The sequence below is a fragment of the Leishmania panamensis genome, assembly GCF_000755165.1.
Source record: "Leishmania panamensis strain MHOM/PA/94/PSC-1 chromosome 35 sequence".
Taxonomy (NCBI): Eukaryota; Euglenozoa; class Kinetoplastea; order Trypanosomatida; family Trypanosomatidae; genus Leishmania; species Leishmania panamensis.
In genome coordinates, this window is record NC_025882.1 from 1,792,672 (window position 1) to 1,808,425 (window position 15,754).

General features: G+C 57.3%; 6 protein-coding genes across 6 annotated transcripts, besides 1 other annotated feature; all 6 read left to right on the forward strand.

The window, feature by feature from the left end:
• Nucleotides 1–436: 436 nt before the first annotated feature.
• LPMP_354890 (mitochondrial RNA binding complex 1 subunit, putative) lies at nt 437–2,089 on the forward strand (the record flags this gene model as incomplete). Its single annotated transcript, XM_010705118.1, has 1 exon — nt 437–2,089. One exon carries the CDS (start codon nt 437–439, stop codon nt 2,087–2,089), a length of 1,653 nt encoding a protein of 550 aa, XP_010703420.1.
• An 819-nt stretch (nt 2,090–2,908) lies between these two features.
• LPMP_354900 (paraflagellar rod component, putative) lies at nt 2,909–3,862 on the forward strand (the record flags this gene model as incomplete). The annotated part of the gene is made up of 1 exon (XM_010705119.1): nt 2,909–3,862. One exon carries the CDS (start codon nt 2,909–2,911, stop codon nt 3,860–3,862), a length of 954 nt encoding a protein of 317 aa, XP_010703421.1.
• A 179-nt stretch (nt 3,863–4,041) lies between these two features.
• Nucleotides 4,042–4,752: a repeat region.
• Nucleotides 4,753–6,278: 1,526 nt separating this feature from the next.
• On the forward strand, nt 6,279–9,068 carry LPMP_354910 (hypothetical protein; the record flags this gene model as incomplete). The annotated part of the gene is made up of 1 exon (XM_010705120.1): nt 6,279–9,068. One exon carries the CDS (start codon nt 6,279–6,281, stop codon nt 9,066–9,068), a length of 2,790 nt encoding a protein of 929 aa, XP_010703422.1.
• Nucleotides 9,069–9,928: 860 nt separating this feature from the next.
• LPMP_354920 (spermidine synthase, putative) lies at nt 9,929–11,464 on the forward strand (the record flags this gene model as incomplete). Its single annotated transcript, XM_010705121.1, has 1 exon — nt 9,929–11,464. The coding sequence occupies one exon, from the start codon at nt 9,929–9,931 to the stop codon at nt 11,462–11,464; it is 1,536 nt and encodes a 511-aa protein (XP_010703423.1).
• Nucleotides 11,465–12,464: 1,000 nt separating this feature from the next.
• LPMP_354930 (hypothetical protein) lies at nt 12,465–13,301 on the forward strand (the record flags this gene model as incomplete). The annotated part of the gene is made up of 1 exon (XM_010705122.1): nt 12,465–13,301. The coding sequence occupies one exon, from the start codon at nt 12,465–12,467 to the stop codon at nt 13,299–13,301; it is 837 nt and encodes a 278-aa protein (XP_010703424.1).
• An 800-nt stretch (nt 13,302–14,101) lies between these two features.
• LPMP_354940 (hypothetical protein) lies at nt 14,102–15,631 on the forward strand (the record flags this gene model as incomplete). The annotated part of the gene is made up of 1 exon (XM_010705123.1): nt 14,102–15,631. One exon carries the CDS (start codon nt 14,102–14,104, stop codon nt 15,629–15,631), a length of 1,530 nt encoding a protein of 509 aa, XP_010703425.1.
• Nucleotides 15,632–15,754: the final 123 nt, after the last annotated feature.

The following is a 15,754-nucleotide window of genomic DNA, read 5'->3' on the forward strand; positions in this document are numbered from 1 at the left end:
AACTTCGCAGACGCTTTGACGTTAGGGGCAGCACTCCGCGGTACCCAAGAGGTAGGATAGCGTAATACTTGGAGCTGATCGCAGCCTGCAATGCTTTGCCTTCTCCTCGTTCTTCACTCCAACGACCTATGACGTGAGTGTGACAACGAATACGACTCCGCAACAGAGGCATCTTTGCTGTACGAATGGCTCCTATCGTTTCTCCATTTCTGTTGCCTTCCGCGTTCGCACCTTTCGCGGCGTCAACGCGGTCACACAAGACGAGAGGACCACACAAGCACGCTCGCCATCGGCGGTACTCGAGGAGTCGGCAGGTGAGGCTTGATCACCGTATGTCACACACTGTCCCCCTCAACCGCGTGCACTAGACAGAGGGCGTAACTGTAAAGAAACTTGTCTCTTTCGGCTGCCGTGACTGGGGGTGGAGTAAGGTAACATGAACCGTGCAGCTTCCGGGGCCGCTGCAGGCGTGGCGGTGGTGGACCTCTTCTCCTCTGCGCTCTCGACGGGACACCGCCCCGCATCGCTGGACTATATTTTCCAGCGTATTCGTCTCAATCTTGTTTCATTTAACGCCCAGGACATCTATCAGATTTGCACCGTGGTGTACAACAATGACACGCTGGGCATGTTGAGCGACGCGGAGCTGATGCGCGGGATTGCTGGCGCGTTTCAGCGGTCAGACCAACGTGTGCTCAACCCGTTTCAGACCAGCCTTGTCATGGACACGTTGAGGCGTGCTGGGATCAACGCGTCGCCAAAGGAGGTGATGGTGCCAGAAGAAGAGGCGATTTCGCCTGAGACGCTGCTCAACGTCCTGCGCGCCATGAACGTGCACAGCGGCACACGCGATGAGCGCAAGATTGATGAGGTGCTGAGGAAAATACCCGCTTTACTCGACGACTTTAGTCCTACCCAGCTATCTCTGGCGCTGTGTGAGCTGGCGAAGCTGCGCTGCTCCAATGCCGCTTCCATGAATCAGATGGCGAGGCGGCTCTTTGAGAACACAGAGGACCTTAGCGTCATGGAGGTCTCGCTGACGACCAACGCGCTCGCAAAGACTCGGGGGATGCCATATGCAACAGTGCGGCGCGCTTTTGCGATGGCGGAGCAGCGGTTGAGTGACTTTCAGCCGGACGACTACGTCACCGTTCTCTTGGCGCTGCAAACCGCAGGGAAGCAGTACAGCCGCACATTTGTGAAGCTGGTGGAGGCCGCACTCGGCAAGGTAGAAAACCTAGACGCAATCACCTTGACGGAGTTCCTGGTCACCTTCACCTCTCTGGACTATGGAAAGCGCGAGCACATTGAGATTTTTGCGGACGCCCTCGTGGACGTTGCAAGTGATCTCGATCAGCGACATCTGGTGCAGTCGCTTGTCGCACTTCAGCGACTCAATCTTCTGCACGACCAGCTCTTCAGCGCGTTCGCTTCATGCTTGATGCGCTATGCCCAAACGCTGGAGCCACGCTTCATCTCACCTGTAATGGACATTTGCAGCCGAGTGTCCCATAGCACGGATACCCTGATGCAGGTGCTGCTAGGTCGCGCACTCGAGTGTGCGCGCATGCTGCATCCGAACGACCTTGCCGATATACTGGATACTGTCGCGCTGTATCCTGGTGCACGTGGACACGCGTTCGTAGAGGTCTTTGGGCGCCAGGCACGACTTCGGCTGGAGGTGTTCAACCCTGTCTCTCTGGCCCGCGCAACAAGGGGGCTGGCCCATCTTGGCTACAGAGATGTGGACTACTACGCACAGGCCGCCGATACCGGGTTTCGCTTCGGGTTCAAGGACTGGACGTTCCTGGAGCCCATCCTCATGGGCTTGTGCTTCAATAAAGAGGTGCCGGTGCGCACGGTGAAGGTGCTCGCCTCCTTTGTCACGCCGATGGCCAAGTCCATGTCACTACCGGAGGTGGAGCGTGCGAATCGGTACCTCGCACAGCTCAAGTGTGAAGAGGATCATGTCTACCGTGCCTTGGCGAACCGTGTTATGCACTTCGTAAAGGAAATTACCCCTGATATGCCACAAGAGCTACAGACGCTGGTCCAGCGAGGGGCAGTGAACCGGCTCACTGAAGCTTGACGTTGTGTTTCTGCGCATGTGTTGAGGGGAAAGCGTTGCTCGTGGTCACAGAGGAAGCTCAGAAGAACAGGTGTTTGTGGGTTTGTGGTGTGCGCTGTGCTTTGTTGCTGTTCGGATTGCCCACGTCTTTCTTGCAGAAGACCCGAGGCGCGCTCTTACAGTGGAGGCAGATGAGAATCACACGGTGGCACAAACGGGACCAGTCAGCCTCTGCAAAGCAAGCACGGTAGGATGAAACAGCAGCTTACGCGTATTCTGGGGTACTTCTTCTCACACCTCCGTACACAGTCGGGTCTTGTTTCCCCGCCAGCTTTGTGAAATGGACTCCCTCTTGACGCTGGGCCACAGATACGACACAGGCCGACTGTGCCTCGGTGACTTTAGGTCAGCGGCAAGGTTCATCCCACACTGTACGCTTCTCTCAACGGCACCACTTTCTGCTGAAACCATGTACTCGTTCTCCTTCTCATACCAGCTCTGTTCTCCTGCCACACACCCCGCTTCTCCGCGTGCGAGCTCTCTCTCTGTTGCGGCGTTGATACCTTTTACTGTCATACATTGGCGGAGCATCTCCGGGAGAAGAGCGTCGGCATTACTACGCCCAGTCACACACGTCAAGGAACACGGTGAGTCCCAGCAGCTCTCGCGCACCGAGGAGTTTCCCTGTTGCTATACGCACCTCCGAACCGCTGCCGTCACTATCACCACCGCACTCATTGTCTTCTGCTTCTGTGTGCGCACACACCCACACACACGCGCTCGCTCGCTCTGTCTGTCTGTCTATTGGGACTACTCGGCTAGCGGTTCTTCTTGTCCTACATGGAAGGTCGTCTTATTACGCTGCCACGTGATGGCAACCACAAGACATCCATCTTCCTCAGTGGCACTGCCCAGCGCTGCATTCTCGTCGTCGGCTCCCAAGCAGAGGGACTGTTCGCTACTCCATATACAAAGCAGTTGGCGGACGGCTTGAGGGAGGAGTGGGCTGTTGCCCAGGTGGTGTTGGGCAGTAGCCATGTCGGCAGATGTGCCCCCGGCCTGGAGGCCGACGCAGACGATGTGGATGCCGCGCTGGCGGTTCTGGTGAAAGAGTACAATATGACTGAGATTGTCCTCTACGCCAGTGGGACTGGTGTGCAGGTTGCACTGGAGGTATTGGCATCGACTCTTCGGGCGGGAGTGGTCACACGCGTTATCCTGCACGGAGGCATCGTGTCGCCGCAACAAAGTGCACTCTTCTCTGTAAAGGCGACCAAACAACGTGTCGAGGTGGCACACGCACTCATCGCAGAGAGGCGCGGCGACGACGCTGCGGCGATGGCACAGGTGTATGACATGACGATAACGCCTGCGCGCCTTTACCGGAATGCTACCTTGACGGTTCAGGAGGCCGTATGGCAGCCAGTTTTGGGAGAGTGTGAGTCCACTTGTAAGCAAACGCTGCGCGGGGTGACAGTGCCAACGCTGTTTCTACTATCAACGGAGTCGTCCTACACGACTACTGCGCAGGGTGCCCTGTCAAAGGTGCTGCGCGCAGTGAGGGATGCAACTGGCCTACCCACCGAGGATGTTCAGGTTACGCTGCTCCCCACCACCATCGACGAGCATCGACGCTTTCTCAAGGGCAACACTGAACTGGCCGTCCAGACAGTCAGTGACTTTCTACAACAGGCTGATGCGCGCCATGAACAACGCAAAGCAGCCGCGGCGATCATGGCCATCGAGGCAGAGCGAAACAAACGAATCGCGCATGTTAAGGCTCTCTGCGCATGAAAAGTACAGAACGCATCTCCAGCGTGGAGTGAGAAGGAGAGCGCGGCCCAGAAAGACAAAAGCCTCTCTTCCCTCTAGTCCTCGCTGGTAAGTCTGCGGATGCAAAAGCCGTATGGCAACTCTGGCATCTCTGTCCCTCTCTTCATCTCCGTCTTCTGCGTGTACCAACAGGCTAAGACGTGCATACGCGTTGCTACGTACAGCCGGGACCGTATGTGGAATCCAAGCGAGTCATTGAGAATTCGAGAGAGGTGCAGTAAGGGACGTAAAAGACCTGAGCAAATCTACGCCAATCAGCACCAAGGTGCGCGTGTGCGAAACATGCGGAATCTCGTATACCCGACCGGGTGAGGTGATGTGGCAGAGACGCTGGAGGCGTGACGAGAACACCGCTGATTGCCCCACCGAGTCCGCCGGTGTCCTGCTGTGAAGAGGCCGCACCCCACATTATGGGGTGCGGCGGCTTGCAGCGACGGAGGGGGGAGGGGTTACAGGGCCTAGAGGCAGGGTGCTGGGTCTGAGAGGCCCCTGGCCCGAGGCTGGGCCACTTCCTCGTGGAGCTCGTTCGACGTGCGCCTGGACTGCCCTCATGCTACTCGCCCGGCCGCCATCGCAGCAGGACCCTGAGTCGTTGCCTGCTAGGATCAAGGCGTGTGGGGCCAGGCAAGTCTGCGTGGCGCCGATCGCGCCGCGCAGGTATGGCGAGGAGGCGACGAGGAAGGACAAGGAAAACCCGCTGGTGTGTGCCCCCGACACGACGGCGGGACGTCTCGCCCTAGACGAGGAGGCTTGAGCCGTGGTGTAGCAGAGGCGTGGGTGGGCGGCGGTCGTGTGCGCCTGTGTGTCGGCTTGTTCGTGCGCGACTTGGCACGGTGAGCGCGCCCGAGCATAAAGTCACTTCATACGCCTGTTGTGCAATTATTCTTCCCGCCGTTGGTGTATGGAATTTTCTCTTTCTTGCCCACCCTGCTCCTTTCTTTCAGTTCAGCTGCCTCTCTACTGACTGCTCTGCTGCTTTGTGGGAGGGGTCTCTCACTGCTGGAGCTGCCGCAGCTGGGTAGTGTCTTACGTGCTTCTCATGGATCCCTTCCTCATTTTAGGTGTATCTTTCTTTTCCGCTTTGATGTACAGGTCGATAGCGTGGAGAGAGAGAGAGAGACATGCGCGAGTGTGACAGCGCTACATTTTTTTTGGTGTGTGTGTGTGCTCGTTTCGTTCGTCGTTCTCTCTTGTTTTCTTCTCCCTGCATTCGTGTTTTTTTTTTACGTGTAGACTACCGTGCCCTTTTTGAACTGGACTGGAAAACATAACGTCCTGGTGTGCACCGCTTTGGCGCCAAGTAGCGTCTTTTCATTCCTTTCCACCTCTTCCGAACCTGCCTCACAGCATACACTTACACAGTCCTTGGCTATCCTGACTGCAACACTCACACGCAGCGCTGTCTCTTCTATGGCCCACTCGACTGCTGTGCTGCTTGGTCAAGTATGGCTGCTCGGGTGTATGTCCGCAGAGATTGCTTGCAAGAGTGGTGAGGCGGGAGAGGTCGATCAGGTCCTTTCCGTCTCCTTTCGCCCACCTGATGTGAGGTAACCAAAGTATCGGCGCTCTCTCTATTCTTCGCAAGAAGGCCAAAAAGGAAACCCACGGAAAACACTACAACTCGACTTTGGTCTTTCTCTCGTTAACGCAAGAGAGCATCTCTATAGGAGTGTCGGTGGAATGCAGTTCTTCGGTGCGCTCTTTCTGTTGCTGATGTGCTGTGGCGTGCCCAGGGCGCCACTCCAGGCTCGCCCCTTGAGTTTTTGGGAGGGGTCGGTGGGTGGGCGATACACCGACGGAATCGAACAAGAATGCGGGACTGTTAACGAATGCGACTTTTGCGAAACTGGAAGGCGAGAGCACTGGATGGGGACGAGTGAAAATAGGTTCCTCAGATGTAAACGTCAAACTCCGCTTTCGCGCAACCTTTTCTCTTTGGTACCTTTTCTTACCTCCGTGCTTACGCCTGTCTCTCCCTCTCTCAAACTCTCGCGCTCCTCTACGAATTTGTCCACACCTTCGCGAGTGGGGGTAGACGGGAAATCGCAGTGCATCTTCCTATATCGACGAGCGGCTCTCTTTGCTTTCTGCGCAGCGAGTAGTTGGGGCATCATCGTCATGGGCGGCGAAATCACCTTCATTGTACAAGGGAACAAACAGAGACACATCCTCACGAACATCAGCGGTGCTTTGGGGGTTTCCCGTCCTCGTTTTGCGGACTGCGCCTTCCCCCCTCCTCCTGCGTTAAGCAATTCTCTTACCCACTCAACGACGCTATAACTCGGGGCTTGTCCCCTACACGCGACTCCTTCGCTCCCCACCACCGGCCGTGTTCGTGCATCCCTATCTTCTTTGCCCTCAGTTTCACGGAGCCCCCATGTCCTCGGAATCCGAGGAGAGCGCCTACACGGTGCACGAGGTCCAGCCTGAAGACCTCGATGCTGCGGCAAAAGTGGTGAAGTGCCAGGAGGGGAAAGAGGCGAACTCGCGGCTGGCGCGGTACTACCGTCTCGGGACGCAGGAGCGGTACGCCTTTGATGAGCACATGCGCCAACTACAGCAGCAGGCAGCTGCAGTGGAGCGAGAGCGGCAATTCCGCGTGTCGCACCCGTTCCAGCCAAAGACCAGTACATCTTCTGTAGTTGCCAAAGACACAGGAACAGATGAGGCGCAGGTGGACAGCCAAAACCGCGTGGCGCTTCCAGTCGCCCCTGGCGCTGGATCGTCCTCGTCGCCATCGAGCACGCGTCCAGTCTTTGATCGTCTCGCTGCGCAGGCAGTGCAGTTGGAGATGCGGCGACGCCATCGCGAGGAGCAGCAGCGGCGAGCCGAGGCCGCTGCTCTACGTGGTGCGTTTCAGCCTCATATCAACCACACGGCCCCCGTCTACGCGGAGCGCTTGCAACACCTCTGCGCGGTCCCCGTGGAAGATCGACTTCTCCACTACGGGGAGTTGGTTGCTCGTGAGAGGCAACGTAAGCAGGAACTCCAAGAGCTGGAGAAGACGATGGCGTGGCAGTCCACACAAGCATCTCTGATAGGTGCAGGCACCAGTCAGACACAAGACCCAGAGGAGCGTCGCCGACAGCAGGAAGAGTTCCAGGCGCGCAACGCTCGTTTTCTCGCCGAGCGATCGAAGCACCGCCAATGCGCCGAGGTGGCCGCTGCAGAGGCCTTCTCCTTTCATCCTAAAATCTCCGCTACATCCGCCGCGCTTGATGAGGCGCGTCAGCGCTCGACAAACGACGTTGGCAGTAGGGAGCTAAGTCAGTTACTCATGCGCTCTGTCGACGGGTCACCTCTTAACATCTCCAAGAGCTCCGCCAACGCCACACGCCGCAGCGACGCTCTCTACGCACTGGCGCTGAATCGGCAGCGCCAGAGGAAGCAAAACCTCGAGCACAACGGCTCGAATGGCGAAGCGTCTATTGGCGTTGTGGGTCAGCGCCAAGTTGTGGGGGACCCCAGCTCAGTCCATCAACCACTGACAAACCCCACATCAGACAAGTGGATCGCCAAAGGGGCTCACGGGCCATTCTTCAAGGAGGACTTTGTTCGCCGCCAGGCACTCTACGAGGAAGTAAAGCGCGAGGAGGCAGCACTCCTTGCTACCGCCACCCAGGCGCCAGAGCTCGGGAGCGCTGGATCGGTGGCGAACAAAGTGGATACGAAGGAGCTGAATCAACGCCTCTACTACAGCGCGAGAAAGGCAAACGAGGTCGCAGAGCGTCGTAGAAAGGCCTGGGCGAGTGCGCATGAGTGTCCCTTTCGCCCGCAACTCTCTCCAGGAACGAAGTCCGTACTGCAGCACATGTCCTCTCGCGACGGCGATGTAATGAAGCGACTGACGTCACAGCGTGGCAGATGCCTCACCCGAGGCGTCTGCTCCGCTGTTGACAAGGAGTGGTACGCTTCTACGCCGACTCAGCAGCCTTCCTCACAAAACCGCACTCGAAGCCGCTCCCAACAGCGAAAGACCGAGGCGAAGAGCTTCACTGAGGGGGTGGCGGACTCTGCACGCAAGAAAACAACACGGCCCACGGAGTCATCTGGGATAGGGATACGGGGCGCAAGTGCCAACGGCAGCGGCGACGAGCTCTCCGAGCAGCAGCAGCAGCAGAGAAAGCAGACTCGCTTGACTTTGACACGTGACCAGGTGGAGAACTTTTATCAGCGACAAATGGCGGACCTGCAGCAGCGGCAGGACTTGATTCAGGAGCGCAGGGAGGGTGAGGCGGTACAGGAACTCGTGGAGTGCACCTTTCGGCCTCGAACCAACACGGACCGACACGTGGGTGTGGAGAGCGGGGAGGACGCTGGGGGGTCTGTGAATCACGTCACCGGTGTTTCCGAGTTTCTTGAGCGGCAGGCCCTCGCACGGGTCCGTAAGGCCGAGCGCGACGAGCTCTTGCGCACGATGGGTCTTCCACGGCGCAAGGGTGTCGAGAGCAACGGTGCATCTCCTGGAACCACAGTTTTGAACCCTTTCAAATTCCAGACAGAGCTGCGCCGCCAACGGTTATTGTGCTCACCTGGACACGCGTCGAGTTTCACGTTTGATAACACGCAGCGCCGTGACGCGGGCTCATTTCCGGTGGCAGCGTTGACGACAGCGGAGCGCGCGTTGCACGACGCTATCGAGGAGTCACGTCGCTGCCCGTGTTCAACCTCGCAGGCGCCACTCTTTCCCCTGCCAGGGTATGTGCAGAGGAAAGGAAGTCCCGTGCACTTTGACAGCCCCTATCATGTTGCGGTGGAGGAGGACGCCGTGCTGCCTACATCCTATGTGCCGCCTTCAATCCTATCTACCGACAAGGGAGGGCGGAGCGATGCTGCTGCTGTCGGGGTCAGCTACAAGCGACCGTCGCTTTTCTCCTTGATCTCACCAAATACCTTCTCCGGCCGAAACCTAGGCGCTGTTGCGCATGACTCGATAAATGGAAAGGAGACGCGTGCGGGGCGCGACTTTGCAAGTGGCCGACCGTCACCATCCGCACTGAAAGGGTCCAAACAGCACCTGAGCCTGAGCACAAAGCGCCGTAGACTGAACCGCTCCGTCTCCTTTGTGGAGGAGACCGCCGACGCGTCGCGCGCAGGCGCAACGCACGGGAGTGGAAAGTCGTACGCTGATCCTGTCCACTTGGCATTCCTCAGTGGACAGCTGTGAGGAGCGGTGGATGCCATGGGTGAGGGAGAGGGGGCTAGAGATGTTTGAGAGAACTGCTGCCGGTGAGAAGCAACCCTGTCATCTACGTCCTGGCTGCATTGCCGGGTGTGCTGGTCCCGGGGAACATAGAAGGAGACACCATAGAGAGACTTTGATCCCTTCGGTGAAGGAAGGGGCACAGTGGAGCCGGTGTAAAGTACAGCGTGGCGCTGACGCACAAACAGACACACAAAGCACACTGCTCTTCATCTTTGCATCAGCGAGCGTGACAGAGGAGGAGCAAAGGGAACAGAAAACGAACCTGCCTGCCCCAGCTATAGAGTGCAGGGAGGGGAGGACCACACACACACACACATGTGCGCGCAGACAGGGGTGCCGTCCCTCTGTCTGTTTTTTTTCTCTTTGATGTCTCACGCCAAAAGAGGAAAAGGCAACGCAGAAAAAGACTTTGGTGAAGATGCTACAAATTGTTTCTTGCTGCTTGCGCACACACGCTCTCTCTCTCTCTCTCTCGCAGTTGTTTTCTCCTTCCTCGGCCTTGTTTTGTGCCTTTGCAAGCCGCACGTTTCACTCTTGGCGCGCTCTCGTTTGCAGCCTCTGTACAGGTGCTCGATAAAAAAAAAAAAGAGGTGGAGAGCGGCGTCAAAGACATCGGCACTACTGTGCCTGCACGCACTATCACACCCGTATCGGTTCAGCTACAGACTTCCATAGATTCCACACGACGGCATTTGATTCTGTCGCGCTACCGCTTCTCGTTGGCGATTCGGTCAGGGATACGGTGGTGTGAGGACAGGAAATAGACTACCGTAAAAGAAGGGGAAATCAGCCACCGGAGCAAAAAGGTCACCTCGTTCTTTATGCCTCCCCGAACCCAGAAGCGCCAGCGGACAGCAAGCGAGCTCAAGTTCCACCATACGAAACGGAGGCGAGTCTCTGAAGCACTGGTTGAGCGAGGCATAGAGAGGGAGTTCGACCGCACATTGCCGTTTTGGCGATGCTTTATTGACCTTCGCCTCGCCACTGGCCGCGTGCCTGAGATCGTGAAGCGAAACACGCAGGTGCTGTGTCGCATTCCATGCAAAGTGTTCAAGCGCGTTGATGTGGTGTGGGCACGCACGACTGTCCAACTTCGACCTGTGCATGTGCTGACGTGGCAGGAGCGAAAAAATAGGACGCGGCCGCCACGCTTGAGTGCCAAGGTACCGGCCGAAGCAGCTGCCGCGTGGGCGGTAGCATCCGCTAAAGCAGGCAACGAGATGCCCCCACCCGGTACGGACACTGATAGTGCGCTTCACATGTACACGATCGACACGGTTCACTTTGTCCATGAAGACGCCTACAAGAAAGGGACGGGCAGCGACCACAGCTTTCATGTGCAATCCGTGGTGTTCCGCGATGCACCGCATATTCTGCAGTGCGTGGGCGGTTCTATGGTGTCCTTCTCCTTCATCATCTACACGTCCTTGCGCCTCGCTCATGCGTGTGCCGTGCGAAAGTGCACGGCCCAGCAACTGGGTCGCGAACTTGAGGAGGTCATGGCTGCGTGCAATGAGAGCAGTACCTCCATGTCCACCACATCCACGAGCAAGGGTGCAAGCGGCGACTCCGCCGCTGGAGGTACATCAGACACAAGGCAAGACGCAGAAGGCTCTTGGCACACCCACTCTACCACCCAGACTGGGCAGGATTCACTTGCACACAAGGATCATGGCAAGCGAAGTACTACCGCCACCGCGCTTTCGGGGCTGCGTGCGTGGTGTCCCCCTCCCACAACGCGTAGTCTCATTCTCGGCATGGGCGGCAACAGCATGGCCCCTGCCCTCCGCCTCGTCCTCGGCGTCGAGGCACCCATCGAGGTCGTCGAGGTGGAGCCGGCCGTTGTCGCGTCGTGCATGCAAATGGGCACACTCCACGACGCTGACGCCAAGACGAAGGTGTACCTGCAAGATGCCGGCAAGTGTCTTGCGACTCTTCCACAGAACGCGTATGACTTTATCTACATGGACATCTTCGAGCCGGTGCAAGCAACTATGCGCAACCTGCACCCGTGGGTCCTGGCAGCACGCGAGCTTCTCAAACCAGGTGGTCTCTTGGTGATGAATGACCACCATCTGCCCTCAGCTGAGGGTGTGGCACCATATGCGAAGGTCTTTGGCGAGGGGAACGTTCAGGCAGTGAATGTCCGTGGATGGAGTGAGAGCATCGTGGTGTGTGTTACCCCAGGCGATGCAGCGACTGACAAGTACTCGCTTGAAATTTGCAAGACCCACGCAGACATATCGTTCAACATTTACGAGACTCTCGTACCCGGGTGGCTGCCTCACTTTTCGTGGTTGGTGAAGGCAAAGACGTATCGTCACGATGGCGTGCGCTGCCGTCTGTGGACGTCATGACGGAACGATGCTTGGGAACACGTAAGGAATGGTATTCTCTGAGGTGCTGCTCACTTATGTGTGCGTGTATGTGGTGTCTGTCATGAGCCTTGAGCGCCCACACATCGCCTCTGTGTACGGCGGTGCTTTAGCGGCTTGGACAGCTTGCTCGTTACCTACTTAGAGGGACATACATTAAGAGCAGATGGTCTTCGTGATGCTGTTGAATCTCACGAAATCCGCCACAGCGACGCAGGCCCCGCAGTGCGGGAAGACTCGCTCTACAGCTTCATAACCGACAATCGAGCAACAAGACATTTCCAGCGTGTATCGAATGGGAAGTTGTAGATGATATGCCTGTTGCCCTCGCTGCGGCGGCTTCTTCCGCTTCGCCAAGGTCTTCGGTGGACACAAGTGGGCGTGCGTGCGTTAGCGCGTGCTGGTGCTGCCTCTAGGCCGGGCAGAGACGAAGAACGCTGGACCTCATCCTTTGTACTTGATACTGTGGTGGTCTGCGTTTTCACTCCTGTGATATGATTGTTGCTGTTGTGTATGCGTGGGTGGCAATGGCGCCTTACACGATGTAGCATTCTCTGAACCCTCTACTCTGGTTGGTCGGTACTTCTCTCCTTTTGTTTCGCTGTCACACAAACGATGGCCACAACGCCGTGTTGGTATCCACCCTTCCCCCTCCCCCCCACCACCACCATGTCCCATTCGTTTGCCGAGAAGGTCCGAAGGCGATTCGTAAGCATCTCCTCCCTTTCCTTCCCTCTGTCTCGCTGCCGGCAAAGGCTGCCTATCTGCCATTGTAGGGACTTTAAATTATTCGGACGGAAAGGGGCACGGCCACTGCGTTCTTCGCTTTGTTTGTTGTTGTTCGTTGCTTGCTGCTGACCATCCCTCTCTGTTCTCCCTTTCTCTACCCCAACCCGACCGGCGTGATGGTCGATTCTTTGAGGGTTCTCTGCTCGCTCACTTCGCCTTTCGCATCTCCTCTTTCCCTTGAGTGACGCCGAAAATGGCTTCCTTATCTGAGGCGCGTGTCGCACGCCTCACCTCGCGCTGGCTGACGGATGAGCTCAACAGCTTTGCACGGTTTGGTAATTGGGAGGGCGCCCTGCAGACCTTTGAGCAAATGCAGCAGTCCAGCCTGGTGCGCCGGAATGTGTTTCACTACACCACAGTACTGACGGCGTGCACTCGTGCGGGACAGATGGACGCTGCCATGACGGTCTTTCGCCAGATGAAGGTGAATCAGGTGACTCCAAATGTGTATACGTACACCACCCTAATCAACGGCTGTGCAAATGCCAAGAACCTCGACTTGGCGCTGCGTATCTTCGCTGAAATGCGTCTGGTTGAGGTTCCACCGAATGTAAAGACGATGACTGCGCTCATCTCCGTCTGCTCACGATGCGGGCAGTGGAAGAAGGGTTTCCAGGTGCTGGATCAGTGTGAGGAGCTCTTTATTGCACCGAATGCGCTCACATACACCGCAGCCATGGACGGCTGCCGTCGGGCCTGCGTTTGCACGCCGGCGGTAGCACTGCTGGAAAGACGGATGACGGATCCCAGCCAGGTACGACCGAATGAAGTGACGTACAACACTGTTCTTGGTGCCTGTGCAGCTGCCAAGGACCACATGGCGGCATTGCGCGTGTACGCGCGTATGGTGGCTGATGGCTATGAGCCGATAGAGTACACGCGTGAGTTACTCACTGAGGTCCTTCGAGGCACATCCCTTGACGGCCTTGCTCTCAACATGTCGGTGCGTGTGAGGGCGTCTAAGTGGGAGGTATACGTGCCGGACTCGGACCCAGCCACGGCACTGCGAGCCGCTCAGGAAGAAGGTTGAAGGAAACCCGAGAGCTCAGTCTCTGTGAAGTTGTCTCGGGTGCGTTTATCCTCTTTCACAGAAGCTCCTTGCACTCCCCATCCACTCTCTGTGGTGCACTCGGGGACGCGCTGCCAAGACAAATTGCTGCTGCGGCACGTGCGTGCGTGTCTCTTTCTCTGTATCGGTGCGGTTGGCTTGATGGTCTCCTTTGAGATGTGCGCACCCCCCCCCTGTGTCTCTCTCTGTGTGCGTGTGTGGGGGGAGGGGGTCCGCACATCCTCGACTCTCTTGTGCGGTGATAAAATGCAAAGGAAGAGAGAAGCAGCAGTGGTCCTATTTTCTGCGGCTGCCTTACTTTTCGGCGCCTATCTGTCGCTTTGGACTCTCTAGTCTACGGCTCGCAAGCACGTTTTGGTGAACTGCCCGAGAGTCAGAATGAACCCGCTCTCAGTTGTGGAGAAACAGAAAGTATGCCGGTGTTCCTCTTTTCTTTCCCCATTTTTTTTTATTTTCGGGTCTCTCTGACTGAACTGCCCACCAGTGGTAGTCACCACGCGTGCGACGGTGTCTCTCTGAGAAACACACAAACAAACAAAAGAGAGAACACAACGCTTTCATCTTCATCCCTGCCGTTCGTTACGCACACAAAAAAAAAGCACCGACCATCTGTCACGTACTCAGGGTAAAGCCACCTGCACGCCTTGGGTATCCACTCGCGCGGCGGGTTCAACGGTGTGGCCAAGTTGTTCGGCCCGCTGTTTTTCTTTCATGTTCGAAGATAATAATAAAAAGGCACAAAGGCCAACGCGTACGCAAGGATGAAACAAACGAGTTTAGAGGAGCTTCTCGCAGCGAACGCAGCTGCTGCCCAGCAACTCCGCGGTGTTGCAGTGCTGGATGTTCCTCCCTTCGACCCTGATGCGCCGCCTCGTACATACAGCCGCAGCAGGAATGGAAGCAGTGCGATTATGTTGGAAGCGATGCGACTTCGGGCGAATGTGCTGTGGCGAAGCCTTTATCCGCATACTGCGCCACCCACTACTGCTGCCGTGAAGGTTTCCTCCGATACCAGCGTCAAAACAGCTGCCGCTACGCAGTCAGCTTCTGCGGACCGCGATACAGTGCGCCAAGGTATATTGACTGTGGTTAGCAACACGTCTAACGGATGTCCCAGCAAGCGCTCGACGCCGGCAAGCAGCGGCGCTCTCACACACAAGCGGGCGCGCGATGGTGACGAAATTCTGTCGGTATCCCCGGAGCAGCTAAAGGCCCGCAGCGCTCTGGTGGTGTCGAAAGCCGCCGCCGAAGAGGCAGAGGCGCGGAAATACTCTCCTCCGCCGAAGTGGAAACTGGCAAAGGTGCTTGTGGGCCATCAAGGGTGGGTCTGGGCGGCTGCAGTAGAGCCCGGTAACAAGTGGTTTGCCACCGGCGGCTTTGATGCAATCATCAAGGTGTGGGACCTGGAAACAGGCGCGCTCAAGATGAACTTGACGGGGCACAAGGAAGCTGTTCGGTCGATCTCGCTTAGTAAGGTGTCGCCGTACATGTTTAGCAGCAGCGACGACCACTCTGTTAAGTGCTGGGACCTCGAGCGTAACGAAGTGGTACGCGAGTTCTTTGGCCACAAGAGCTCTGTGCACTGCGTCGCGGCGCATCCGTCGTTGGATGTAGTTATCAGTGGCAGCCGTGACAAGACGGTGCGTGTCTTTGACCTGCGCTCCCGAGCCGTCGTGCACACGATGGTGGGGCACACGGACAGCGTAATGTCACTCGTGGTGCAGCAAGAGGAGCCTCAGGTCATCTCTGGTGGTAGTGATGGCTTCATCTACCTGTGGGATTTGGCATCGGGCACGCCGCTTCAGAGACTCACGCGTCACAAGAAACCGGTACGTGGACTGGCCTTCACGGCCGCTGGTGATGCACTTGTGTCGTGTGGTGCCGACGAGGTGCGTGTATGGAAACTGCCATCGGGCGAATTTGTCACGAACGCCAGCACGCGCGTCTTAGAGGACCACAAGGGCAGGTCATCCGCCAGCGTAGGTCCCGGCGGCGCTAGCGAGGTGGAGGAGTACTCGTATCGGTGGAGCTGCTGCGCAATGAGTCCGCGCAACGTCCTAGCAGTCGGCAGCCAAGATGGTGAACTCGCGTTTTATGACTGGAACCAGCCGCAACCGCGGCGGGTGCCGGGAAAGCACTATGCACCGTATCAGTGGACGAAAACAAAGTCACTGCCAGGGACGTTTCGTGGTGAGGGTGGCATCAACGCTATCACCTACGATGTCTCCGGCACTCGCCTCATTACAGCAGAGAGCGACAAGAGCGTCAAGATATGGCTGATGCGCGACTAGAATTGATACGTCACGTGTGCGGCGTTGTTGTTGTGTGTGTGTGGGTGGGTCTGCAAAAGTGCTGCCCCCCCCCCCCACCTGCGCTGTGTCTCTCTTTGTTCAGTGTGTGAAGGCGGGCAGTGA